The sequence below is a fragment of the Protopterus annectens genome, chromosome 6.part1, assembly GCF_019279795.1.
Source record: "Protopterus annectens isolate FY-2018-M chromosome 6.part1, PAN1.0, whole genome shotgun sequence".
Lineage (NCBI taxonomy): Eukaryota > Metazoa > Chordata > Ceratodontiformes > Protopteridae > Protopterus > Protopterus annectens.
In genome coordinates this window covers 20,066,009-20,093,705 of record NC_056738.1, presented here as the reverse complement: position 1 = coordinate 20,093,705, position 27,697 = coordinate 20,066,009, and the positions used below count along the sequence as shown (strand labels likewise).

At 40.6% G+C, this 27,697-nt stretch overlaps 1 protein-coding gene across 1 annotated transcript in view; it reads left to right on the top strand.

Moving 5' to 3' along the window:
* The window catches only part of LRRFIP2 (LRR binding FLII interacting protein 2), a 1,911,431-nt gene that overhangs the window by 227,877 nt on the left and 1,655,857 nt on the right, over positions 1-27,697 (top strand). The window contains exon 3 of the mRNA XM_044075332.1: positions 22,874-23,044. Within this exon, the coding sequence (XP_043931267.1) occupies positions 22,874-23,044 (171 nt within the window). The remainder of the gene's footprint in view (positions 1-22,873; positions 23,045-27,697) is intronic.

Here is a 27,697-nt window from a genome sequence, read left to right as displayed (position 1 = left end):
GGCAAATCAGCTTGAAAGTAGACACCTTCCCAGGCCTCAGTGGCAGCCTGAACATGAAGTGTTTCCTCAAGTGGATCAGATAACCAGGTCCACACCCCCACACCTACAAACAAATATGTCATTCTGCACTTAGCATGTTCATAGGTTCATAGGTTAGTACTAGGCTATCAGCCCTAGGGCCTATACAAGCCTAGCCATAACAATTCCCTGGCTATTTCTTCCCACATTATTTACTTTCCTGGACCCGTCTAGCAGGGCGACTGACGTGATCCCTGGGGTGAATTTCCTTTCTCCTATCCAATCGTCAAGGTTCCTCTTGAAGAGGTCCAAAGAGGCACTCTGCTTGACATGTATGGGCAATCTATTCCAGAGTCTGGGGAGTCTCTGGGTCAGGAACCTATCCCTCCAACATGTTTTGTTTATTGTGATGACAAGGTTTAGATCCCTGGAGCGTGTAGCTCTGAGGGATTGGGATTTCTTTAAGTGTAGCATGTCCAACAGCTCTGGGTTTGACATGGCCTTGTATGTTAAGCAGAGATCGCCTCTGAGTAGACAATATGCGACAGAATATAGCTGGAGTTTTTTAAGGCGGTCAGCATAGGGCATCTGCTTTAGGCCTGTGATTCTTTTAGTGAGGTATTTCTGAGGCCTTTCCAGTTGTTGCAGATGTTTTGAGAGGTACATACCAAATGGGGCATTGTATTCTATAATGGGTCTAATGAGGGATGAGTACAGTGGGACAATGACCTCCTTTTTTCTGGATGAAAAGCCCTTCGTGATGAGGTGTGCCACATAGAAGGATTTCCTGACTGTTGTGGCGATGTGGTTATCGAAGGTGAGACCACTGTCCACCTGTGTCCCTAAGTCTCTTATCACACTTTCTGTGTTTAGTGTACTGCCACCTATATGGTAATTCATGGATAAATGTTTTTTCCCAAAGGGGATAACAATACATTTCTTGGCACTGAGCTAGAGCCCATGGCTCTGGCACCAAGCATCTGTTTCTGTAAGGCCCTTTTGTAGAGTATGCACATCATTTGGGATTCAATAATGGCTCCCAGTTTGCAGTCATCTGCAAACTTTGTTAGCCAGAGTCCCTTAGTGTTGACCTGTACTTCAGAGAAGTAGATGCCAAACAAGAGCGCCCCAGGACTGAACCCTGAGGTACTCCACTTGTCACTTGTCTGGAGCTGGATTTGGAGTCGGCTACTTTTACAGTGTGGGTTCTATCAGTAAGCCATTTAGCAACCCATTGGGTGACATAGGGATTAATGCCCAACTTAGTAAGTTTATCTATGATTCCAGAGTGGGGGATGGTGTCAAAGGCCTTGGCAAGGTCTAGATAGGCTGTGTGGACCACCTTACCCTTGTCCATGGCTCTGGAGACTGATTCAAAGAAGTCAATCAGGTTCAGGAGACAAGACTGGCCCTTCACAAACCCAAACTGGGTGGGGTCCAGTGTTTGAAGGTTGCCAATATCTTTGTTTATAAGTTCCATGATAATACGCTCCATGGCCTTGCAGATAGGGCTTGTCAGACTGATGGGACGGTAGTTTCTGGGATCCAAGGTGGATCCCCCCTGTGGATTGGGATAACTATAGCTCTGCGCCACTCAGTGGGCATGAAACCTGAGGTGAGGCTATGATTAAACATGACACTTAGGTGAGGTGCCAGTTCATATTGTAGTTCATGTAGTACACAGCCCGGGATGTCATCTGGTCCCATGGATGCTGTATTCTTGGCTTTAGAGAGTGCGTTCTGTACCTGTGTGGCCGTTATTACTGGAATTTGGCAATCTTCCGGTATTGAGATGGGCCATTTAGGGGGTGAGAGTGGGGTGAAGTTGGCACTGAATCGATCTGCCAAGATATTGGCAATATCCTTCAGATCAGTATATTTAATGCCATTCTGTTTTAGCTCAGAGCAGATCTGAGCATTGCCATTTAGATTCTTGACATAATTATAGAATGCTTTGTGGTTGTCTTTGGAATCTTTGGCAATTTTATTTTCATAACTAGCTTTGGAGGATTTTATGAGGCATCTCAGTTTCTTACTGAGGCTAGTAAGGGAGTTTTTTGCATCCTGGGATTTTCCTCTTTTCTGCAAAAGTTTCTTCCTTTTGTTGTAAAGTTTGTTTATGGCAGGGGACCACCAGATTGGCTTCCTTTTTTTGGATGAGAGCATTTTGGTTCTATTTGGGATGGCACGATTCATGCATGAGTGGATGTGCTCGTACAGTGCCATAGTGTAGGATTCAGCAGTTGAACTTTCAGTTCCCGTCTGCATGGGTGTCATGAAGTTTGTCACTTCTGACTTGAGTAGCATGAAGTTGGCTTTAGAGAAGTTTTTTATGGTGGTTTCTCTACTGGGGGGTGGGGATGTGGATGTTAAGGGTGATTAGCTTATGGTCAGACCTGACTAACGAGGGGGTGACCATAGGTATGGAGCATTGATTTCCCATGTTGGTAATGACCAGGTCTAGGATATTGGAGCCCCTGGTGGGACTATGGATTAGTTGATCCAGGGCATTGGAATTTATGAATTCCAAGAACCGTTGCGCAAAGGTGTTGGGACATGAGTAGTTTTCCCAGTTAATGGCAGGGTAGTTAAAATCACCCAGTATTAGGGTGTTTGGTTCTATCTTAATATTTTCCAGTATGTTTAGAAAGGTGTAGTGAGAATCTTGGGGTATGGTGGGGGATCTGTAGCAAGCTACAATTTGGATTGCAGTCTTACCTAGGGTTAGTTGCACTTGGAGAATTTCAGACACATTGTGTTGGCCAACTAGCCTGGTGGTGTGAATATCCTTGGTGAATATTGACACTCCTCCACCTTTAGTGTTTCGGTCCTGGATTGGTGGCGAAAAGTGTGGTAAGAGTTGTAGCCTGGTATTGCAGGGTGCTCTCTGGAGCCTTGAACCAGGTCTCAATTACTGCACAGATATCGATGTTCTCCATTTTAGGAGTGCCTCGAGAGAGTGCATTTTGAGGTTTAGACTTCTAGCATTGAGTAGCATTACCTTCAGATTTTGCATGCTTGTACCTGTTATGGTGGTGGTTTTGTCCTTTGAAGTTTGCCTAAAAAGGCACTATAGGGGTGGCAAGAGCCTTAGCCAGTAACCTGAATCCCAGGGCGACAGGTGCAGACCATCTCTGGCAAAGCATCGTGGTCTGTCAATCATGTCATCCCAGGCAGACAGATACTGGATCCCCTTTGAATGACACCATAAGCTTAGCCAATTGTTGAAGTCAATCATTTTATCCTTATATTGTGGTATCATTCTGGCCGAAGGCAGGATGCTACTCAGGGCTAGGGTCATACCTGCCTGGGCCACATGATCCGAGAGCTCTTCCATGTCTCTTTTCATGTAGTCCAGGGAGGTACGTCTCAAGTCATTCACTCCAACATGGACAATGACAGAGTCATATTTGTACTTGTTGTGGAGTGACTTGGGTGCATGCGTTATGTGGCGGATCCTGGCACCCGACAGGCAGCTGACTGTAACTTTCTCCTTATTCAACCTGGTGAGAGGGACATCAGTGTGCCGGACTATAGAGTCACCTATGACTAAAGTGTTAGGTGCATTGTCTTTCCTTAGGGGCTGTTGCTGGGTGGCACACTGGTGTTGTGAACTATGTGACACATTGGTTGTGATTGGTGTTTGTTTGTGTTTCAGCTTCAGAGGTCTTTGTTGCTTGGGCAGGTTACAGTTAAGGGCCTCTGCATATGTGGATTTAGTGTTGCTATATGTGAGTGTTGGTGGTGCGGGTTTAGAAGGGCTATGTGTTGCTTGAGGTGTAGTGTGGGTGTTAACCTTCTCCTCTTGACTGTTTAGCACAATCTTGGGTGGAGAGAGCTTTGCTTCCATTTTGGCTATATAAGTGCATCTCTCACAGGTTGTAGTGTTGGGTGGTAGGAGGAGAGGGTTGTCTGTGTACATGAGGCAATTGCTGCATTGCCCCAGTATGCCCAGATTCACCACGTGGACAGGAGAAATCACCGGAAGCTGACCCTTGGACATGCCTGGTTTGGGGCTTTTTTTTTCTTTGTAAAGTATAGGAGCTGTTTCCTTAGCAAGGAACTTTGCAATTATAGGCTGTTTAGTGCCTACTGTTAATTTCTCCTTGTTAACAAGGAGAGTGCAGTGTTTGTATGAGTTTAAAGCTTCCTAGTGCTTTCCAGCAGGTATTAGATTAAGTGCTAGTCACAGGGATGCTTAAAGGTAAGATTGAAAAGAATGCACTCTGCAGTGTGCACTAGAGAAGTTAGATGTGAAAGTAGGTAACTTGAGTTTTACCTGTTTAAAAAGTTAAGGTTTAGTGGAGAGTTACTATTTTTAAAACAGCAAGATGGACTGATAGGGGTGGTCACTTTTGTATTTTGGTACTATGAAATACTGTAGGATGGCCAATAAATGTAAATAATTGAAGGGGTGGGATTTCAAAAGTGATGGTTTTGTGATTACTCACATAAGCCAGTGAAAGTAGAGAGAAATGAGATATATGGTCAGATTAACTTAAGAGGCGGGCAACTAGAAAGACAGTGGTATTTTTCTGCCTGACTCAGAACAGAGAGACCTGTGGTCTCTTTTGAAGTTTTAATATGCTGTTAAAACAGAATGCAAGCAAAACACAAGGTAATCACACAAGGTAAAGGTAATGTATGTATTTAAACCGTTGTTGGAATGCTACCTACTAGATTTCTGATGAAATTTGATGTAATAATAAAATAGTGAACGATAACGCTCAAATCGTTACTCTGTCTCCAGTCTGTTTCTTCCTACCCAGATCACCCAAGCCTTTTTTTTCACAAATAGTGTATGATCGCCAGTATACTTGGGTTTAGTGCCACTTTTATATATATATATATATATATATATATATATATATATATATATATAAATGTGTATGTGCCTGTGTATATACATATATATATATATATATATATATATATATTTATGTGTGTGTGTGTGTGTGTGTATATTTGTGTGTATACTTATATGCATAAATGTGTATATGTGTGTGTGTGTGTATATATATATATATATATATATATATATATATATGTGTGTGTGTGTGTTAGTATACACAGGCACCGCTGACAGGTATGGACAAAAAAATATGGATAAGTAACAAGTGAGCATTTTTTTAGAATTCTCATAAGCAGTTTATACAGTGGTTTTGGGATAAGGATTATCACATATATTTTAGTCAAGGATTTGAAATAGTCTGAAAAGAAAAATGCTTGTAATATTGTAAATTCTGGCAAAACTTTCTCAACTTAAGTTGAGAAAATGACCCTTTTTGCCGTAAAATGCATTTAAAATCCAGCAAAATATAAAGAAAATGGTCTGTATCATTAATATGTTTCTGCAGTGTTCCTCATATTTTTTTCATTAAATTAGTGATGCAATGTCTATCTCGCCTTTATTCTCACTGATGGGGATCGGAACCAGTCTTTCGGTTCCATCTTGGCCATTCCAAAACCTTGCGGTCTTCAGGAAAGCTTATGGGCATCCTTCTTTACCCATAATGCAAGCCCCTAGCTTCTCATATCTCATTTGCTGATCTGCGAAAAAGGACGTTCTACTAGTAAGCTCTTGACGAAGTGTTTCTAAATTTCTTTCTTTGATTCCTCTTAACTGTTCTTTTCTCGATAGTTCTAACTATTAGAACATTTGGTGTATCTTTACCCATTTTGAGTGAGTGATATGCTTTTTTTTTAATGCTTTTACACCTTTCTTTTGGTTTTTAGTGTCCATTTAAGTTAGAGGGCATTATTTCTTTACCCCTTATTGTTGTCCTTTTTTTTCCTTTCGTCTATTTAATTTGGAGGACGATTTGTTTAAAAAACAAAACAAAAAAAACTGTCACTTTCCTAACCTGTCCTGTTTCGTTTAGAGGTCCTTACTTCCATAAGCGTGTGTGTGTGTCGTCTTACATTCTCAAATATATCTCAAAAAGAAGCAAAGCCTCTTGGCTGTCAAAGTGAGCAATGTGGAAAAAATATGCTTCTTAGCATCTAAAAACCCTGTGTGTATTGCTTGGGGCCTCTTCATCTGTAAGAGTCATGTTCGGTTTGCCATGTTTTTAACCCGGGAGCGCTCATGGAGTGCAAGAACAAGTGTAGTCTGAAGGGGGTGTTAAAAACTCCATTTTTCTGTGGCTGTATCATCCAAGTCTTCTTAACCAAAATCACAGATGTCTTTAAAACGACCTTCTTCAGATCTGAAAATTCTGTTTGGAGCCAAAGCAGCAAATAGTGGAAGTGTTGCCTCCAACTGAATCAACAGAGCAGATTGGTCAAATTGGATCCAGCACTCCCTTGGAGCAATCAGAGCCTACAGCTCCGAAGTCTACTTTATCTGAAACTTCAGCTCAGAAGAGAACTTTGCCCACTGAATTTAGGTATCAGAGCTGATTTCCTTCCTTTTCGACTCCCTTCACTTTAAGGTCAAAATCTCTTACCCTGTCCTCTCAGTCCACCATGCGTCTCTGACAAGGATGTGGATAGGGTGGGCAATGGTTACTGAAAATACCGGCATTGGCCAAATTACTATTGGCTCTGAACCCACAGGTATCAGATAAAGACAGTCTTGTCAGCTGATGCCTGCTCCTTCTCTGATCATTCCTTTGGTTTCAGAGCCAGACGATTCTGACTTCCAGTTAGTATCTGTATCTGGTCTGAAACCCATATGTTCCCCAGATCCAGTAACTGCCTCGAGTGTTTCCACTCAGAGCAGGGAATGTCTGGGAGTTGGAACTCTTCGGTTGGGTCTGTAGAGCTTGTTCTGATCTCTTCGGATCTGACCCTGCCTCTGAGTGCTTCAAAGAATGTGAGTTTGGCTCCTACCTTTGTTTCTGAGCTTCTGTCTTATGCGCTGGAGATGTCTTTGGCTCTGACAACTATTTGTCAGATCCAGGGATTTTTTTCATTGCAGGAGCAGACAGCTTCTGAAGTCATATGGAGAATGCTGACTACTTCCCAGTCTCAGACTCAGACCCCCCTGATCTTCCACCCAGCTCTGCCAGGTGTTTTTAGCTTCACACATACTGTATCCACAGGACTGCAAAAACCCCAGGCCTCAGGATGCCCAACAGGGGACTCCCTCCTCTTCTGAAACCTCTCCAGTATATCCCACTGAGTAGGTCCCTCGGCAGAGGACCTGCAAAGGGAAGCATCTTGACTCCCCGGAGGTGTCTATCTCTTATGACACTGGTCTTGATTAAGCAAAAAGCCCCACCCTCACCTTCTCAAGATGGGTCCTTTAGAGACATCCTAGAAATTTTGAAGCAGAGTGGTGACTGACAGTCCACAACCCCTTCGGCTGAGGTCTTGGTGTAACTGAAGGACTTTGAGTCTCACCCTTCAACCTCTTGGGTGACCCCTCTTTCTAATGAGTTTATTAGGTTAATCTTTCAGAAGGCTTGGGAGACCCCAGACTCCATAGAACCTACAGCTGGTAGTCCAAATAAATGCATTATAGCCCCAAAAGACACTCATTTGACAAAAGGTGTAGCAGTTGATGCCATGGTTGTGGTGGCTGCCACCAAAAAAGTACTGTCCGAGACCAATTCCTCTATCCATCATCCTAACAAAGCTTCCAGGACCATGGATAGGTACGGGGAATGCATCTTTTCATCTGCGACCTTTTCTTTGTGGTCACTAAGCTACCTTATCCACTTCACAAGACTACAGAGGGATCTGTTGAAGAAACCTTGATTCCTTCCAAGGAGCTGTAGATGAAGTGGTGGCAAACAGTCAATGCTCAGCTCGCCACCCTTAATTCTGTTGTCAAGTCATCCATGAGACTCGTATCTTATGTCACAGATGGAGCGAGAGGAGTGGTGGGTTCAACCATTTCTCCCAGGAGGCATGACTGGATGTACCTTTATGTTTTCATGGTGCCTTTCAAGTCTTCGTTTGTGAACGCCCCCTTTAGCTGTTCTCTTATTGCGCCTAAAGTTAGAGGTGCTCACCAGGTGTGAACAGGAGGGGAATACCTTATCTGCTATTGGAGTGCATTTTTCCACACTACCAGATCCTTTTCTGAAAGTCAGAGAGGGAGTGGGAAACTGTGGCTCAGAAAATCTCAAAAGGTCTTTCTAGGACACACAAGGTGAATGTTCTCCTAGAGGCAAAGGGGGGAACAGTAATGGAAGACGCCACCATCATGGCAGGAGAGGCCTGCAGAGTCAGATAATCTTTCTTTGGTAGACCTTTCCAGTGCTCCTGAAGGAATGCCAATTGCTTGCCTCTGGAAACAGTTGGGGGTCGATTGTCCCTGCACCGCGAAACCTGCTAAAATATAAATGAGAAATGGGTGCAGGACATAACATCCAGATGATATGTTGTTCCCTTACCTTCCCCACTCCTGTGAACAAGTCAGTTCCAGATGTTCCACCCAGTCAAAAGGAACAAGCAACATTAGAAATCCAGTAGTTGCTAAGGAAAAGTAATGCAAGAACTCCCGTCAGACCAGAGAGGATCCAGAACTTACTCAAGATTCTTTTTAGTTCCAAAGAAAATAGGGTACTGGAGACCCATATTGCACCTTAGCAATTTGAAAAAATCTGTGAAAAAGATCAAGTTCTGGATGGTAACACTGCAGCTGATACTTCCATTCCTGGAAAAAGACAATTGGATGTGCTCTACAGACTTTCAGGATACGTACTACCACATCCGAATAGAAAGGTGATCCAGAAAGTACTTGTGCTTCTGGCAAGGAGCCAGTCCATTCCAATTTTGAACTCTGCTCTTTGGACTCACTTACGACCCCCATATTGTTCACCAAGTGCATGGTAGTAGTGTTGGCTCACCTGAGACGCCTAGGATTCTGGGTGTTTATATATCAGGACGACTGGCGTATAACCACCCCGAGCAGGCATCTTTTGCTACAAGCCAGGGACTATACCCTTCAACTATGTTCCTCCCTAGGTATTACTGTAAACTACGAAAAATCTGTAAATAGAGCCATATTAAAACTTGATCTCCATAGGAGCAGAGTTAAACAATCGCAATGGTAGCAAGACTTCCACAAGACAGAGTAGACTATCTTCGCTACCATATAAGAGTGTTAATCAGGAAGATGCGAGCATCTGCAAGACTGGTTCTTGGGTACTGGAGAAAATGGCTGCGGCAATTGTACTTTTTCCCCCTAGCTTGTTTTCATATGCCAATACTTCAGTGGTTACTTAGTCTCACTCTAATTCATGATAAACTCCTGCAAAAAGGATCTGCAATGGTGGCTTCACTATCCATTAGTAGTATCTCAAGACCGTCCCTTCACCCCCCTCAACCCCAGGCCACTGTGACCATGGGCTCTTCCCATGGGCATTGTCTAGGGTAGACAGCCCAAGGCATCTGGCAAGAACACAAGGCTCACATGCACATTAACATCCTGGAGATGAGGATGGTGCTTTTAGTGTTGCAAGCATTTCAAGATGCACTCCCTCTAGGAACATTAGCAATCCAGTCGGACAATATGTCCCTAGTCTGGTACACAAACTGGGAGGAACCAATTCTTACCCCCTTTGTTGAGAAGCTATGAGGGTCCTGAAATGGGCTACTGTCTCCAACCATTTCTGATAGCAATGCTCATCCTGGGGGAATCCAACGTGATTGTGGACAAGTTGAGGAGAGCCATTTTATGGCCTCACAAGTGGTCCCTCAACCCGAAAGTATCTGAAGAGATCTTCTGCAAATGGGGCCAGCCTTGCTGCAATCTCTTTGCATCACCCACCATTGCCAAATGCTGCAGTTACTATGCCCTGATCCCCCCCACTGGGGAGTCACCAGGCGTTGCACCTGTTCCCGATTGGCCTCTGGGACTTTTTTGTGCCTTTTCTGCAGTCCCTCTAATACCCTAGTTTTTGAAGAAAGCAAGTTTGTTGGAGACTGCAATAATTCTGATTGCCCACTTTTGCCTCATCAAATCTGGTTTCCCTTTCTTCACCCTCACTTTCGGGATGTACCATGGATTCTGAATCCTCCTGCAGACCTTCTGACTCACCTGTCAGCAGTGACTCATCCAAACCTGGGCAGTCTCAGACTAACAACTTGGCTGCTCCAGTTCCCGTGATCACCAAGTTTCCGTCCCTTTCCTCTCCAGTTATTTTGTTAGCTTCCCATTAACATCTACATGAAAATTGTACCAAAGTAAATGGAGGAGATTTGTTAAATGGGTCAGCAAGAATCGGACCCTTTTTCTGATGTCCATACGTTCTTTTCTAGAATTTTTGACAAAACTTTTCAATGAAGAAGCTGCTGCAGCTTCTATTAGGGACGAGTTGGCAGCAGTTTTCAGACCCGCCATATAAAAATTGATCACCCCCCCCCCCCCCCCGGGATTTGTATCTGTCCTCCCATCAGCTACATGTAAGTTGAAGTACCTCTCCTGGAAAACTCTTTTTAGTGGCTATTACTTCAGCCAGAAGAGTTTCTGAATTGCAAGCTTTGTCTGCTAAGACCCCATACCTAGTTTTTCATAAGGTCAGTTTTTTTTTTACACACTAACCTCTTATTTCTACTGAAAGTTGTCTCAGAAAGTAACCTCAACCAATCTATAGAGCTGCTAAGTTTTCTTTCTTAACTTCTAAAAATAAAGGAGAATATTCACTACAGCTCCTAGATGTTCAAAGACAGTTAACATTTCTACTTGCATAGAACTTCTAAAATAAGAAAATCAGATCAGCTCTTTATCTCTTCTTCTGAGATTAAAAAAGGTAACCCAGTCACAAAAGTTACCTTATCAAAATAGCTTACACTTTTCTATTCTTTGAATTATAAATGTAGCATTTACACACTTTCCGATAATGTTAAAGCTCATTCTACAAGATCTGTAGCACGCCTGCAGCCTTTCAAGCTAGATTACCATTGTATAATATGTGCCTGCAGCAACTTGGGCAAAACCTCATGTCTTTATTACTCATTACAAAGTGGATTTGGCCTCTAGGAGTAGAACTTCTTTTGGCTGTATGGTTCTAAGGAATATTCTTCCATGAACCACCCAAAAGTCAGGTTGCTGGGGACATGGTCCCATCAGTGAGAGTAAAGACGAGATTGACAACATCACATGAAGTTATGTACTTACCATAATGTTCAGTATGTGTTGTCCATCTCGTCATTTATTCTTACAACTCTCCCTCCGTACCCCCCTGCCTATACTCTTGGGAAACCGAGTAGCCCAGGTTGGATACTATAGGGCCATATAGCTTCAGAATGTATACTCTGGTATATATTTTGATATATATAGCTATATGTATATATATTTATACATAAGTAATTTTTCTCTCTTACCTCTGTAAGAGTACTAGTGGCAAACAAGATCTGAGAAAGCTAGGAGGTTGCATTATGGGATAAGAATGATGCCCACGAAGTTTGCTGAAGACTTCAAACTTTTAAAATGGCCAAGATGGATCTTATGGATTGGATCCAACCCCCGTCAATGAGAATAAAGGACGAGATGGTGAACACATGGAATGTTATGGTAAGTAAATAACTTTTTTTTTTATCTCTTTGCTTCTGAGTTAGCATGATTGTATATCAGTTGAATAAAAGGGGTTGCTATCGCGTGATCGAACCCGATTGGTTGAAATGTCATGCATGTAAAACAGAAATTGCCATAGGGAATATTTTTCCTTTACTTCAATGCAGTGCAATCTCGGAGTAGGAATATTTAAATAACGGGTGAGTGCAGGAGGTTTGCCTACAGCGTTTAGGTAAGTATAGTTTTTTATTTATTTATTTTTATTATATTTTTGAAATGTTAAATATCGCTCACATGGTGTCGACCATATGGTGTTCGATGTTTGAAACTTTCGAAAATATAGTATTAGACCCATATACAAGCACTGGAAATGCAGCTGCTGCTATTTGCAGGCATGATTGGTGGTCTGCTGTTAGGAAGACTTTTGTCTACACTTATTTCTTATCTCACACACCATTTATTATCTTAAAAATGTTAATTAACCACAAATAAATTTGGAAAACTAGGAACGAAAAATTGTTACTGTAGTACTGCTTTACTGACAGTGTATAGAAACAAAATATAAGTCATAGTATGCAGTCCAGGACTACCACAAAAAAGATTTACATTACAGGAATGAGCAAGACTTTATGGGGAATACATTCCATTTCAGTCTTGTTTTGCAGTATCAGTGCTCCAGTGCTAAACCCAGCAGCAAGTGAACTATGAAGCGATTTATTTACAACTGAGGCTTTTCTGCTGTTACTTAGACAGGCTTCTAGAATACATTGTACTACGGATCTGATGTCAAGCTTCATCTGTTCTTGATTCTTGGCTAGTCTGTTCTGAACCTCGGAACTGGTTTGGCTATTATATAGGTCACGCCAGGCAAAAATCTGTCGAGCTAAGACTACCCACAATGCCCCCTCTATATTACCTGAAATCTCGAATGCTGCTCTTGTAGCAAGACGCATCAGCAGATTTTCCTCTCACAGCTAATTAAATATCAAAATATTTATTAACCTGTCTACTTTCCTTTCTCCCTTTTCAGTAAAACTCTATTTGTTTTTCTCATCTCTACCCACTTTTTTTTGAGCAATTGAGTTTTCTCCATACCCGTTGGTATACTTTCTCCCTACCATCATTGGCAGTTACTTTTCTGTGTCTCTTCCTGTCTGCCATTAGGTAGTTCTTTTCTACCATTGGTTGTAGAATTTTTCTTCTGTCCTTTGTGTGCATGTGAGTACGACTGCTTTTTCTGCCTGTTGACATTCTTCCCTTTCTTAGTTGTCAACATGGCAGACAAGTCCAAAGGCATGACTGGGTTAAAGCAGTGCCAGGACTGCAGGCAGAAAATGCCTAACTCTGATGGGCACTCTCCTTTTGTTTATTGTTTAGGTGCTCCACACTAATACTTGGAATACTGTGTCTGCCAGACGTTCAGTAGTAGAGCCTTGGTAGAACATCGCAATAAACTTATTCTTAAAGGGCTTCTTTAAACCTCCTTTGAAGAAGCTTTATCCAAGGCTGATAAGTCTCCAAAGGCCTCTGGTTCCAAAACTAGTCATTTGGTACAGACTTCTTCATCGGCACTGACATAAAAAAAAAAAAAAAAAAAAAATTCCTCTTCTGTTGGTTCCACCTTGGAACCAAAAGTTAAGATTCCAAAGCTCTCGTAACGGACTTCTTCCTCAGCACCAGCCAATTAGGCGACTTTGGCTTCTTTAGACATCTCGTACTGCACTGCAGCAATTATTACCTTCCCCTTCGGTGCCGAAAAGTGGTCCTCTCTATACACCCAGGACAAAGTATTCCCCTTCCATTTACACCTTTCTTTGTCATCTTCCTAGTCCCTTTATAGAAAGGCCAGAATTCCCCTTCTTGATTGTCTGTTTGCTCTTCCAGGAGTCTCACTGAAGTAGATGTAGCGAGATTGGTTGATCAGCTCCTAACAGCCAGGGGTTTTTCTACTTCCTCCCATGCCTCTCTCCCACCTGGTGCAGGGATGATGATCTTCGTGTTCCACTGTTGCAGTCATTACATTTGGGTAATCTTCTGGGAGGTTGCCCTCAGTCGGTCCGAATTCCAAGCTCTTGGGTCCTGCGTCAGTTGCTGTTTCTTCTTCCATGACGTCAGGTCGTCAGGGGTATAAAACAAGCAGCTGACGCCATTTTCTTTAGTCTTTCTTGCCGCGCAGTGCCCGAAGCAGAAGCAGTTCGCAAGTGGCGGTCGGCCATCTCCTGACATTTTCGAATTCGAGTTTCAGAACCGAAGTCTTCACTTAAAGCTAAGTACCCCGTTGGGGAAACTTTTTGTTGCTCCATTCTGATGTCAGTAAAAGTTAATAATTGCATTACTTGTGGGAAGCAAATACCTCATAAGGATTTCCATTTGTATTGTATTCCTTGCTTAGGCCCAGATCATAACGTGCCTAGCTGTCGGTTTTGTGTTAGATTTAACCAGCACACTATTAAGCGTCGGTATATCTTTGCTTCATAATATTTTGGAAACAGATTTAACTATCCTGAAATGTCGTTGGATAGCAATCCGTCTGCTGGAGTTCACAAAAAACACAAAGAAAAGGACAGAGACAGACCGTCGAGGTCCAAAACCGATGACGAAGCTTCTCCTAAGCCAGTCGCCTGTTTGCCAGTATTCAGTGAGGTGCTTTAGCAGCCCCTGCTACCCGCTACTTTCGATTCGCAGGCCTCTACTGAGACCCATGTGGAGTCCGGCATGCCGCGAGATTCTCTAAGTATTGTACCCACGGATGTCTCTCCCTCGGATGGGTCCGGAGCCGCTGAGCAGGCACCGGCTTCTGAAGGTGTCTTCAGGCCTCAGCATTTCTATATAAAACTGATGCCAGCTTCAAAATCAAAGACAAAAAGTAACTTCTAAAGCTAAAAAAATGATGCATGAGCCACGTGCTCAGGCCTCTATGCCCAAAAAACAGATGATCAAAATGGCTGAAGACCTTATTACCTTGATCAGGGGTTCCCAACCCCCTCCTGATAAGAGGCCTAGGCAAGACACTGATTATGAATCTTCAGATCAGGTTTCTGTTTCTTCTGATTTCTCTTCTGATCAGGAATTTTCTATATCACCCTATGAGGATTCTGATGCAGAGGAATCTATCCCATCTGCATCTCCTCCTGAATATTATTACTTTGGAGAAACCTTGCATACTTTGAGGGAGCATTTTCATTGGGAGAGTCAAGATTTCTCAGATTCAAAAGAGAGCTTAGTGATTTCCTTCTTCTTACTCAGCATAGGCCTTTAGACATACCTCCTGTCTTAGACATTGTTGATGATATGTTTTCGGAGTCAAGCTTGACTCCAGACCTTTTACCTCCAGCTCCTAGCAAGCCAGACAGATATTACAGGGTTCCTGACTCGCACAAATTTTTATTCAAAAACCCTGCTGCTGACTCTGAAACTATCTCACAGGGTCCCAAAGGTGTAAAGGCCTCATCAGCTAAAAATCCTACCCCCTCTGATAGAGATTCCAGGGCGCTGGATAGATGGGGAAAGAAGGTTTATACATCTGCAGCCTTGGCAATTAGGGCCTTAAACTGCCAGTTTCACATGCTTAAGTATCAACAGCATGTTATGGGATTACTGAAACAGAAAATGATGATTTCTGAATGTGTAGAAAATAAAGAATTGCAAGAATTATTGCATGCAGCAGAACAAGTTGGAAAGCATACTTTGCAATGTGGTTTTGATTCCTTAGAGGCCTCCTGCAGGGCCGCATTTAATGGATCTGTGATTAGAAGACATGCCTGGCTAAAAGAGCAAAATTTGCCTGATCATGTTAATGCTAAATTGCTGGATGCACCTTTACAGCATAATACTCTGTTTGGTATTAAGGCAGAAGATGTTTTAAAGAAGATGGAAGACAAAGCTAAGTCTATGCAAACTGTAAAAGACTTCTTACAAGTGCAGCCACCAAGGTTCAGTAGACACTGGCCTACAAAAAATTGGTCCTTTCCTGTGTCCGACAGAGCTCCACGGGGAAAACCAGGTGCCCTAAAGGCTCCAGATACCAGTCACAGAATTCTTACAGGTCAAAGCAATGGGGTGCCTCTACCTCCAAATTTGGAGGAAACAAAGCGCAACCCTACAGTCAACAGTCTCAATGATTTCCCTCTGCCATCACCAAGCACTTTTCTTTTGGCAGCTCCCTTAGGGGGAAAATTAGCACTTTATGCTCAAAATTGGCAGTTAATAACCCAGGGCAAGTGGGTATTAAACATAGTATCCCAGGGATACAGATTTCATTTCCACACTCTGCCAATTCCAAACGGTTGGCCAGATCTGCCAAAAAATCAATGGGCAGAGGCACAGAAACAAGTTACGTCCCTCATGGATATGGGGGCTATTCAGCCAGTACCAGAACAGGAAAATGGACAAGGGTTTTACTCAAGACTGTTCTTGGTACCCAGGAAAGACAAGGCCAGGTGCCCAATACTGGATTTATCAATTTTGAACACATTCCTGGACATTCCAAAATTCAAAATGCTAACTTTGCAGCAGCTTCTGCCCATGCTGGGCAAGAACGCTTGGCTAGTGACTTTAGACTTAAAAGAGGCATACCTGCATATCCCAATAAGGGAATTGTGCAGAAGATACCTCCGTTTCAAGGCTGGCTTCATGCATTACCAATTCTCTGCACTACCCTTTGGCTTATCTACTGCGCCCAGGGTCTTTACAAAGTGCCTGGCACCAGTAATTGCATTTTGCAGACAAAGAAGTATACAAATCTATCCTTACTTGGACGACGGTCTCATTCAAGTATCACAATAGTCTGTTCTAACCCATCCAATGACCTACCCCATTCTTATCACCACTCTGCAAAAAAGACCTGTCCTGGTAGATGGAATCCGAAGGAATCCTTTTAGGCCACCTATTTGTCCCTCCTCAACCCAAGACCTTAGTGACCAGAGATGCCTCCCAGATGGAGTGGGGGGGTTATCTGGGAAGAACAGTCCAAGGCACTTGGTCACCAATAGAGGCCAGCCTGCATTTTAACATTCTGGAGTTGAGGGCAATACAATTATCATTGCAAGCCTTTCAATCTGTCCTCCCTGTAGGAACCATTGCACTTCAGTCAGACATGTCCATGGTATGGTACATCAGCAAACAGAGCGGAACCAAGTCCTACCTCCTGTGTTGAGAAGCCCTCAGAGTGTGGCAGTGGTCAGTTTCCTCCAACCGCTTTCTGATAGCATACATCCGGGGAAGCTCAGACGTGATAGTGGACAAATTGAGCAGATGCTTTCTACTGCCTCACGAGTGGTATCTCAATACCAGAATAGCAAGTGAGATTTTCCATTGCTGGGACCTTTTTGCATCACCCCAAAAAAAATTGCAAAAGTTATTTTGCCCTAACCCCCCAGGGGGAGTCACAGAGAGATGCTCTTCCCCTCAATTGACCCCCTAGCCTCTTCTCTGCTTTTCCCCCTTCCCTCTTATTCCTCTTTCTCAAGAAAGCAGTGAGGTTGAGAAGCAAAGTGATCCTCATCTCACCCTATTGGCCTCGACAAACTTGGTTCCCCTTCCTATGGCCTCATCTAGTTCACTGTACATGGATTCTGGACCCAGTTCCAGATCTGCTTTCTTAGCCTCAGGAACTGGTGCATCCCAACCTTCAAATTCTCAAGCTTAACAGCTTGGTTCCTCCAATTCAGTTAGTCGCCAGTCATAATGATTTACCTTCCCCGGTGAGGAAAATTCTGCTGGCTACCCATGGACCATCCAGCAGGAAACTCTTCCTTAGTAAGTGGAAGAGATTTTCAACCTGGGCTTACAGTAATAATCTTGATCATTTCTCCACACCTGTGGAAAAAGTTGTAGAATTTCTAGCTGTTCTTTTTGATCAAGGGGCTTCCGGCTCCACAATTTAAGTCCAATTAGCTGCCATCTCCAACTTCCATAATGGTTTCGAGGACCTCCCTCTGGTTTCACATAGATTATGTAAAGTGTTTCTCAAAGGACCCCTGCATTTAAAACCTCCATTTAAAGACTCTCTACTTCCACAGCATCTGACCTTTGTTCTTCAGTCACTGGTGCTTCCACCCTTTGAGCCAGCAGCAAAATGCAACTTAGTTTTTTTCATGGAAAACGCTTTTCCTCATAGCTATTACCTGTGCAAGACGAGTCTCTGAGATTCAGGCTTTGTGCTCAAAACCCCCTTATGTAGTTTTCCATAAGGATAGAGTTTCACTCAGATCCAATCCATCCTTTCTCCCAAAGGTAGTCTGAGTCCAAAATAAATCAAACCATTGACTTGCCTGTTTTCTTTACTAATTTTTCCACAAAGGTGAATATTGCCTACATTTGCTGGATGTTCACAGCTAATTGCTTGTCTATCTCAGCAGAACTAAAGAATCTAGAAAATCAGAATAGTTGTTTGTATCCTTTTCAGGCCCAACTTTAGGGAAATCTGTTTCCAAAGTTACTTTGTGAAAATGGCTAAGAGACTGCATTACTTAACATGTATAATAAAAAGAATCTCAAGTTACCTACGTCTGTGAAAGTGCATTCCACCAGATCACTGGCCACTTCAGATGTTCTCCATTCCAAGGCTTCCATGAATGAGCTATGTGCAGTAGCAACGTGGACTACTCCACATACCTTTATCAGTCATTTCAAATTGGATCTGGTCTTCAAGGGAAGAGCTTCCTTTAGTTCTATGGTTCTCAGTAATATCCTTCCCTAACCCAGGATCTAAAGTCGCTGAGGACTCTGTCCTAAGAGTCAGGAATCGATGAAGATTGATACCGTCAGGTAAAGAAGTTATGTTCTTACCATAACATTCCATCTGTTGCCCGATCTTCTTCTCTTCTGGGTATCCCACTCTCCTTCCCCCTCTTGTTATGAATTCCCAGAGGATTGAACATTTGTCCTGGGTTCCTTGTTAGGTTTTGGACATGGCTTCTTCATATTTCGTAATGATTCTTCTGGCTATCTATACTGCTGCAAACTTGATCTGAGGTAATATAGGGATGGGCATTGTTGGTGGAGTCTTAGCTCGAGAGATTTTTTGGCTGGCACGAGCTGTATATTGGCCGGGAACCGGTTCTGAAGATCAGAACAGACTACGCAAGGGTCAAGAACAGATTAAGATTGACAACAAATGAAATGTTATGGTAAGAACATAACTTCTTTTTAATTTGTAGCAGTCCTGATGTCAGCATTTGAGAGACTAGGGCAAGCTTTTCTGTGGCACAAGAGGTGGTTTTTAAAACTGAAACCATAACAGTACAGTAAGGCTCTGCACTGTTTGAGAAAAACATTTGAAATAGTTTTTAAATGCTGCCTTATTCGGTATTTTTAGCAAGATCAGTCAGCAGGTTGGAAAAGTGGAGAAATGTTGAACATTTCTGAATGGAATCCCATTGTTCTCCTTTAATGTAAAATGTGATGATTTAATAAAGGTGTTTCGGAAAAAAAGAAATTGGAGGTGACAGGCGTAAGTCCTCCTAGTTGGGATCAACAGACATATCTTCTGCCAAGTAAGTAGTTGTCAAGATATTTGAGAGACTTTCATTTGGCAGAGAGTTTGTAATTTACCAGAGGCTTTCGTGGTATGTTGAAGACTTTTTGTATAATAGTTTATCTGTATGTAAAGCAAGACACTGTCAAGAGAGTTTTTTTTTCACCTAATGTGCTTTGACTATTTGTCAGAGTGGCACAAACTTGAGAGGACTATCACTTGTTTACCAATATAAGACCTGAGAAAAAGAGACTTAATTTGCTTTATTTTGGGACTATAGTTGTTATCATTCACCAGTCCGAGACATGGCGAGAGAGATGGACACTTAACAGCTGTATTTTGGCTTCTTTAAGAACTTAACTTAGAGCTGATTTTAAAGTACCATCAAGCCTGCCATCACGTTTCTAAACTAGTGCAGCAGAGCAGCTACTGAGGTCAAAAGTATTGCTGCATAATAGAAACTGTCTCCTTATTTTCAATTCACTTTTTTTCTCTCTTTGCAAAGCCTCCCTTTCCTTTCCTTCTTCTTAAGGTTTGCAAAAGTAAGTGAATGCTGGTTGATGGGTGCGTGGGGCACTCACACTGATAGCATACACCAGCTGGAGCCACCTGATAGAACTGTAATCTAGATATATCTACTCCTAAAGTTAACATGAGGAAGAATGCTGATATCTGCTAGAGTCAGTCAAAAACAGGTCTGCCAGAGTAGACAAAAATGTATTGTGTGTGTAGATCAGTATGGCTAAGTAATATAGTGTAGTCCGAATACTGTTAAGTAATGTAGTGTAGGAGGGTGCAGTGACGGTATTCATTATTTTAAAAAATAGGCAAATGCTGTGTGATTGTTTTAGGTCAAAGTACTTTGTGATTAACTGTATGCTATTCCATCATGTCTAGGACAGAAGGATATATGGTGTACAGTACATACCTCTCAACTGTAGTGAATCTTTCAGTTTTTACCATTTTTTGAGGTCAAATAATGGGGTGCCACGATTCCAGAGTGTCACCCCATCATTTCTGAATTTCTTGTCTTTTAATTTTTATTTTCGGAGTGACTTCATCACGCGGAGGCATGTACGGTGATGTCAGCTTCGTGAACAGCCTGTCAGAATTTAGCTGAGTGGTTGCTCTTGGCTGAGTGAGTTTACAAGAGGGAGAGGACAGTTGAGATGCCTGAATGCCGAGCTTTTAAGCAATTGGAATTTATTATTGCTGCAGCTGCATTTATTTCCATTCTTTCCAGGTAAAGCACATTTGTTGCGATTATGAATGCATTTATTTCCATCTCTACATGTTTGTGCTGCGGTGCCGTATTGCCATTTAGAAGTTGAACACAAGCAATTTGAATTACGTTCGCATTTATGTGAAGGTGCTGCTGCTTTATTTATGTGAAGGTGTGTGTGTGTGTGTGTGTGTGTGTGTGTGTGTGTGTGTGTGTGTGTGTGTGTGTGTGTGTGTGTGTGTGTGCATGTAAAATACCCCAGATACATGTACCTAGTGGTTAGCGTTACTCAGGCTCAAACCCTGTACCTTTGGTACAAGAAGCAAGAGCCTGAGTTCTCTAACCATAATACCCATACCACCACTTCTGAATGAAGGAGTTATAGCTCTCAACTGTACAAATTTTCACAAAATGTGTTTGGCTCATTCTTTTGGTCTGTTCCTTTAAAATTTGCATGGTGCAGTGGTAGTGTTGTTGCTTCACAGCAAGAGGTTCACTGGTTCTATTTGTGGCTGAAGTGCTTTTTGTGTGGAGTCTGCATGTCCTTCCTGTGTTTGTGTGGCTTTCCTCCCACAATACAAAGATATGTGTCTGAAGCATTTCTCTCTAGTCCTCTGCTGAAAATTTTCTTCATTCCAAGTCAGACTTTCCCAGTAAACAAATGTTAAAAACCATACATTTTATTTTTTTCTGGCAAATCAGTAAGAACTGAATTTACTAAATAATGATAGCTATTTAAGTTTGTCTTCCTATCTTTTAGGAAACACATGGTAACACATAATTTTATTCTAGCAACTGTCTAAGATTATACAAGCAGTGTTTAAAATGTGTCCCCGGTTTTGGGCTTTTCTCCCCCAATAAATTTTGGCTTTTTCCTGATTTCTTGTGCTGCACAGATCTTCGGCGAAAAAGAAGTTTAGTGCTGCTTATGCAAAGTCTACTTGCATTGTTAGTAGCACAACAGGTATACCTACTTTTGCTGCAGAAGGCTGTGGGTTCTACTCCCACAGTCTGTAGATGGATTACTGATACTGTACTGTTATACTTTTAAAGGGGGTGGAAGCTGCAGTCCTGAGAATGTCCTTTAGCAGAGATACCTATTAACTATGAACCTGTTATCAGTTTGCCATCCATTCCCTATTGAAATATTACTAGCTTATCATTTTTTAATGCAACATAGGCAATTTATTCTTGAAGAGCATCAGGCACTTTACTTGTAGAAGAAACAATGAGATTGTGAAAATTTACTGATACTGGTGGATTTTAGAAGTCTGAGTAGACTTTTGTGATTGAAATATTCTGAATTGGGCAGTTTTGTCATTATTGGTTCATGCATTTTGTTTCATTGCTTACTGGAAAAATGTTCAAACAATAAATTTAAAATGCGCTCTAATAAGTGTGCTGTATTATACAATAAATATAATCTAATAAAGTCAGGAAGGTATATCAAAGAACACATGTATTTTTCTTGTTTCGTATGCAAGGGGCCTAAGATTTGAAAACAGCCCAAAGGTAATCTTTATCTGCCACTGGCCAAATGCATTTTCTTTGGATATGGGTTTGTGTTTCAATGAATGTGAGTTTCAAGGGCAGAGAAGTTTTAATGCCAAGTCTGTTTTCATTGTGAGACTGTATTGCTTTGTTTAGCAGATGTCTATTAGTGTTTGTGCTGTAAAATGTAAAACAAAATCCAAATAATCATTGTAGAAGTAAAGGAGTATACACATTAGTGTTTATGGTAAATGGGGCAAAATAGCCAAGTAATGGGACATAGGAATAGCTGCAGGGGGACTCTGGGGCCATATTTTGGTTGTCTGTTCTTCAGTTTGTGTTTGAAAGTTGGTATCCCACAATTTCATTGGAGTAGGCAGGGTTCCATAATTAGTGTACAGGTTTGTAACTACTTTATGGGCTTTTGTCCAGATTTTTGATTTCCAGGTTGAGAGGTATGGCTACAGTATAAGTAGTAGTACTAGAAGGACTTACAGGTTTTGATGACACAATGTAGGGAATAATCAGTATTTTAAAGAAGGCAGTTGCACTTATTTACTGTTGAATAATTTAGCATGTTTCTTGCTTTTTTTATCATCTCACAGCAATGGAATATCTGAATCATTTCCTAACATACTTCCAAGCCCCCCTATTCATTTCCCTCATTCAACTTTGTCTTGTTGTAGCCTGTGTTTGTTTTTCACCTTATTAGTTTAATATTGGTTGTAGACTTGTGTAACAGAGTACATAAAACCACACTAAAGTTTTTTTTCAGAATTTTGAGAAGTTCTTGGGCTAAGTTTATAAAATCACTTGAAATGTAAGTTTTCAAACTAGATGTAGCAAACAAAAATACAAGATAATTTTGTGCATGTGCCATACTTCTAGGGAGCCACACCCAGTTTAGAAGTGCTCTGTACGACATATTTTGCAAGTTCTTTTAATTTGCATACATATATTTTTTTTAGTCAGGATTTCCTTCATTAACATAATTAGTATGAATCAGAAATGTTTATTTGGAACTGTGATGGACTCTGTGAGGTGCCATTTGCCAATGCAGTGAACAGTTTTAATTTGAACACTTGAGTTGCATTTTCTTTTTCAAATGTTATTGTTTGTATAGGTATTGGTACATTTTGTACAGGTTAAATCTGCCTTGTTTAATAACAGAAAAAATGTAATTTAACACCTGCAGGATTCAATGTCTGATGTAGAAGAAAAGTATAAGAAAGCTATGGTGTCCAATGCACAGCTTGACAACGAAAAGACTAATCTTATCTATCAAGTAGATACTCTAAAAGACATCATAGAAGAAATGGAAGAGCAAATGGCAGAATTTTACAGGGAGAATGAAGAGAAGACAAAGGTAAAAATAATATACCAGTACTTTAAAACATATGTTATACTCATAAATAATGTATCCTATTCAGCCAAGTGATCACTTTAATTCTCTGTGGTTACTCTGTCTATAGATGTGAGTTATAAATGTTTAAATTTAAGGCATATAGTCAGAAAAGAAGAGACGTCAGTACTAGAAGAGTAGGGACAATTTCAGTAAAATTAATAGAAATAGATTTTGCCAGCATGTTTATTAAATCACAGTTGCCAGAGAGACACAAGATAATAGAAAAAACAAACCCAAGTGATATTTCTAATTATTCACACACACACAATCATTCACTTCAGCATTACACAAATTGCTCATTTAACTGACCTCACTCCACCTCATCCTGAACATTATTTTCCATGTTCCCTTAAAAATCAATTTGTATGCAGTTTGTTCTGTTCCTTTCCTAATGGTGCCATTTCTAGTTATTTTATGTTATTTACAGTATTCACTTTCTCATTAGATTTTGATTTCCATCTTTTAGGATTTTTTTTCTCTAGATAACAGCATTAAACGTGGGCATTAATTTATCCAAGCAGTTCAGATCCTATGTCCTAGTTAAAAAGAATAATTTCTTTAGTTACTACCATTTGTTGTTCCATCAACATTTTTCACACACTGCTCTGTAGTGACTTTTTAAAATCTCTTAATTTGTTATATTCCCAAAAAACATGTTCCCATTTAACCTCACTTTTCCCCATCACACATCCATCATTGGCTGTCTGCTTGAGAAAAAAATCTCTGAAATCTTCTTGGGGTATCAAATACTTAAGCAAATATTTCCAAGGAAAAATCCTAAACTTTCAGACTTCTTTCCATACTTGGGAACCTTGCATAGGTCCTGCTGCTGTTCCTTTGTATCTATTACCAGTTATGTGTGCCTCTCTTATCACTCTCTAACAGCAGCTTCTGTTCTGTACTCAAAAACTCTGCCAGAGATTGGCATTCCCCTATCCTTTTCTTTGCCGATAAGCTGATATTAACCTCTGGTAGGGAAGATGGTCTCTGACTTGCAGTCCAAACTTCCTGTTGACCTCATGCCACACTATCACCTTTCCCGTTTAGGTTATTTTTTCCCATTACCTTGGATTCTTGGCTAATATTCTCCAGTGTATTTCAGTTCCCTCTTGCCTATTTTATATATAGCCCTACTTGCAGTGATCCTTAGTAAAAACATTTCCTTTCTTATTTCCCATGCTGGTTTACATCTTGGATTACTTTATGCTACTTTATGAATATGATATTCTGTATGATTGCTATTGTCCTTAAGAGCCTGTATCCAAAATCCCTACTCTTTCCTTGTTTCTCACACCCCTGACATGGTTTCATCATCACTCCTTTCCACTTTGATTTAGTATATGGATGAACCTTAAACTCATAGCTGTAAAGTATCTCTTCAAACCAGGTAGTTCCACACCACCTTGTTCTATGTGGTGAATCAACCCATCCCACAAAACCCAAACTCCTGCAACTGTATCATCTCCTCTGGTTGCCAAAAACATGCATGACCTTTGTACAAAACCAAAGAGATTAAAACAGTCTCACTGCCTGTAACCCATTAACCACATCCACAGTCAAACATTTTCAGTTTTCTCAATTTTTATGTTAGCTTTTATTTAGTCTCTTCCTACTTATTAGCTACTATAACAGAATCCCTTTTAATCTGTATACCTAAATACTCCTTAAATTATGTGCATTGCTGAACCAGTTAATTTGTAGTTGTCTAGTTAATTGGTATAACATTTGTTTTATCTTCATTAATTTTGTATGCTGAAGACTTGACACTTTCTCAAAGTGTTCCACAACACCAAAATGTCCTCTTCTGGACCCATCAAGTGCAAACGAATGCTGTCTGCAAACAGCCAACCTTTCCTGATTAATGGATATAAATGGTGTGATAAATTGTGAGTCACGTAGTTTCTTTGCCCATGGCTCTAAATGTAAAGTAAATAAAGGTCAAAAATGACACCCCTACCTTGCTCTTGTCTTTAAGTACCAGCCTGTTAGAGAGGAATCCTCCAAATTTTAATTATTCTGTCTGACTATTTATGTATCTTCCAAATTAACCCTGTTCTTCTTCTTCAGGAAAACAGATGTTGTACATTGACTACCGATAAAGTTACAGCTGACTGTTGAATGCTTTTCCTATATCAAGATCTACCAGTTAGTGGTATTTTCTTACATTCTACTTCCCTCTGTATCATCTTTGCTCTCTTAATGTTTAGTTGTTTATCTCCCCTCACAGTGATGCATATTTATCAATTTTGGTAATACATTTACCATTCTCTTAGCTAGTATAGACATATGTAGACATAAACACTTAATAATTATGGTTTAAAATTGAAGTGGGCCCATGTGAAACTGAGTCTGTAGGGTCCCCACCCTCTTTGGGCAGTAACAACCACAGCAGCTTACTTCTAAGATACTAAGATGATGATGATGATGATGCTCCTGCCTTTAAAATATGGTTAAACAAAACCTTCTTGATCTTTATCCTCTCATAACTTTCAAATTTTCAGTTCCCGGAGGGCATCCCTGTTGATTGATTGTATATATCACCTTTCTGTCTCATCACTTCCTATCTTGGTTATTGTTTTTTTAAGCAAGAAACATCTCTATTCAGGTATCACTTATATCATAAGCAATCATGCATTTATATAAATGAAAAACCATACTGACATTTTTTTTGTTGTAAATACAATACATCACTTATCTGTCCAGTCATTGTCAGTCGAGCATTTATTAGCTCATTCAAATCCTGCCTTCTTATAAACCTCATTCCACCTCCAAAACATTATTCTGCATGTATTGTTGCCACAATTCCCATTTTTTCTATGTAATTTACTCCTACACTCATCTAAAGATCCCATTTCCAGTTTTCTCTCTCTGGTGTTATATTTGCTATTTCTTGTACAGTTGGTTTAGACTTTGATTTCCATTTCTAGTAATTCTTTTTTTTGGCAGCCACCATAGCTAGACTCAGCAAGGCTTTATTATGTGTTGGCAAGTCTGATTCTGTATTATAGCTAAAAAAAAAAACTTCCTTACTTATACCAATTTGCTCCCCACTATTTCTAATAGAGTAGTCTGCCAGTTCATGACACTCCCAAAAATATGTTCCCAATTATTTTTCTTCCCCATCACACTTAAACCATTTGCAAACTACCTGAGGAAAAATTGTTTGGAGTCTACTTGAGTTATAAAAATACTTTTACACTTCGAAGCAATGATCCTAATTTTTCCAGACTTTGTTGCTTATTTCGGAGTCATACATATATCCCCCATTATTTCTGTGTGAATTGCTTATCTAGTCTTTCTTCCCAATCCTTTCTAACCTCCTCTGATTAATTGTTCTAGTCATTATGCAATATTTTATATGCCTTACTAATTACCACTTTTTAACAGCAGCTTTTGTTCTAGATTCTACTAAAAACTCTACCAGTATTGGTGTTTTGCTTAAGCCCCCCCCCCCCCATTTCCTTCTCTTTGCCAGTACTCTGGTATTAATTTGCCAATACTTTCTTCCCTGTCAAGGATTTATATTATTCTCTAGCCTGCATTCCATATAAATCCTTGTCCTCTTCAGATTCTATTACCCTTCCTTATCTAATTTTTTTCTCCTAGAACATTGGTTTCTTTGCCAGCTTTCTCCAGTAAATTCCAGCCCCCTCTTGCCTATTTTATATATCCCTAATTGCAGTTATTCCTATTGGTAGAATCTCCTTTTACCATCCTCATGTTGGCTTGGTTCTTAGATTACTTTCTACTACTTTATGAATATAATATTCTGTATGGTTATTGTTATTCTCCTTAATGATCTGCATCCAAAATCCTAGATTCTCATTGTTTCTTGAGTTTCCCTCCTGTTTCATCATCATCCTTTTCCACTTGGAATTACAGCTTTCTGCTTGTGCTATGTATAGGAGCCTTAACTGTGTAGCTGTGACATACCCCTTCAAATAGATAATCCCCAAACCGCTTACTTCTATTGGAAGGATCAGCATATCCCACTTGACTCTTGCCATCTTTCTCTTGCAGATAAATTTCTTCAACAGTTTAATTGCTCTCCACAACTTTTCCTCTGGTTGATAAAATGTCTGAGCTTTGTATAAAACTAAAAGCATTTTCATTGCTTCTATCTTGCTAGCCATATCCATAAAACAGTGCTGACAGTTTCTCAGTTTTTGTACTATATTTTATTTAGTCTCTTCCCACATATCCTTAGCTGCCATAACAATCCTTTTTAATACATGCTCCCAAGTATTTCATTTTATCATGCCGCCATAAATATGGCTATTTCTGAACCAATTTTTGTGTGGATAAATAGTTTAAAGGTATTGCCTTTGTTTTATCTTCAATAATTTTTGAATCCTAAAAGACATGAAACTGTCTCAAGATGTTCCACAATACTGAAATATTTTCTCCTTTTTGTTTTTACCAGGTATAAAATGCCATCTTCCTATAGAACCAACTTTTTTGACTACCATACCAGTTATGTGTTTAATTTGAGTCCCTTATTTTCTTTGCCAGTGGTTCTAAATATAATGCAAATATGAAAGGGGAAAGAGGACACCACTGCCTGGTTCCCCCACTCAGACAGAACTTATTAGAGAGGAACCCACCCACTTTAAT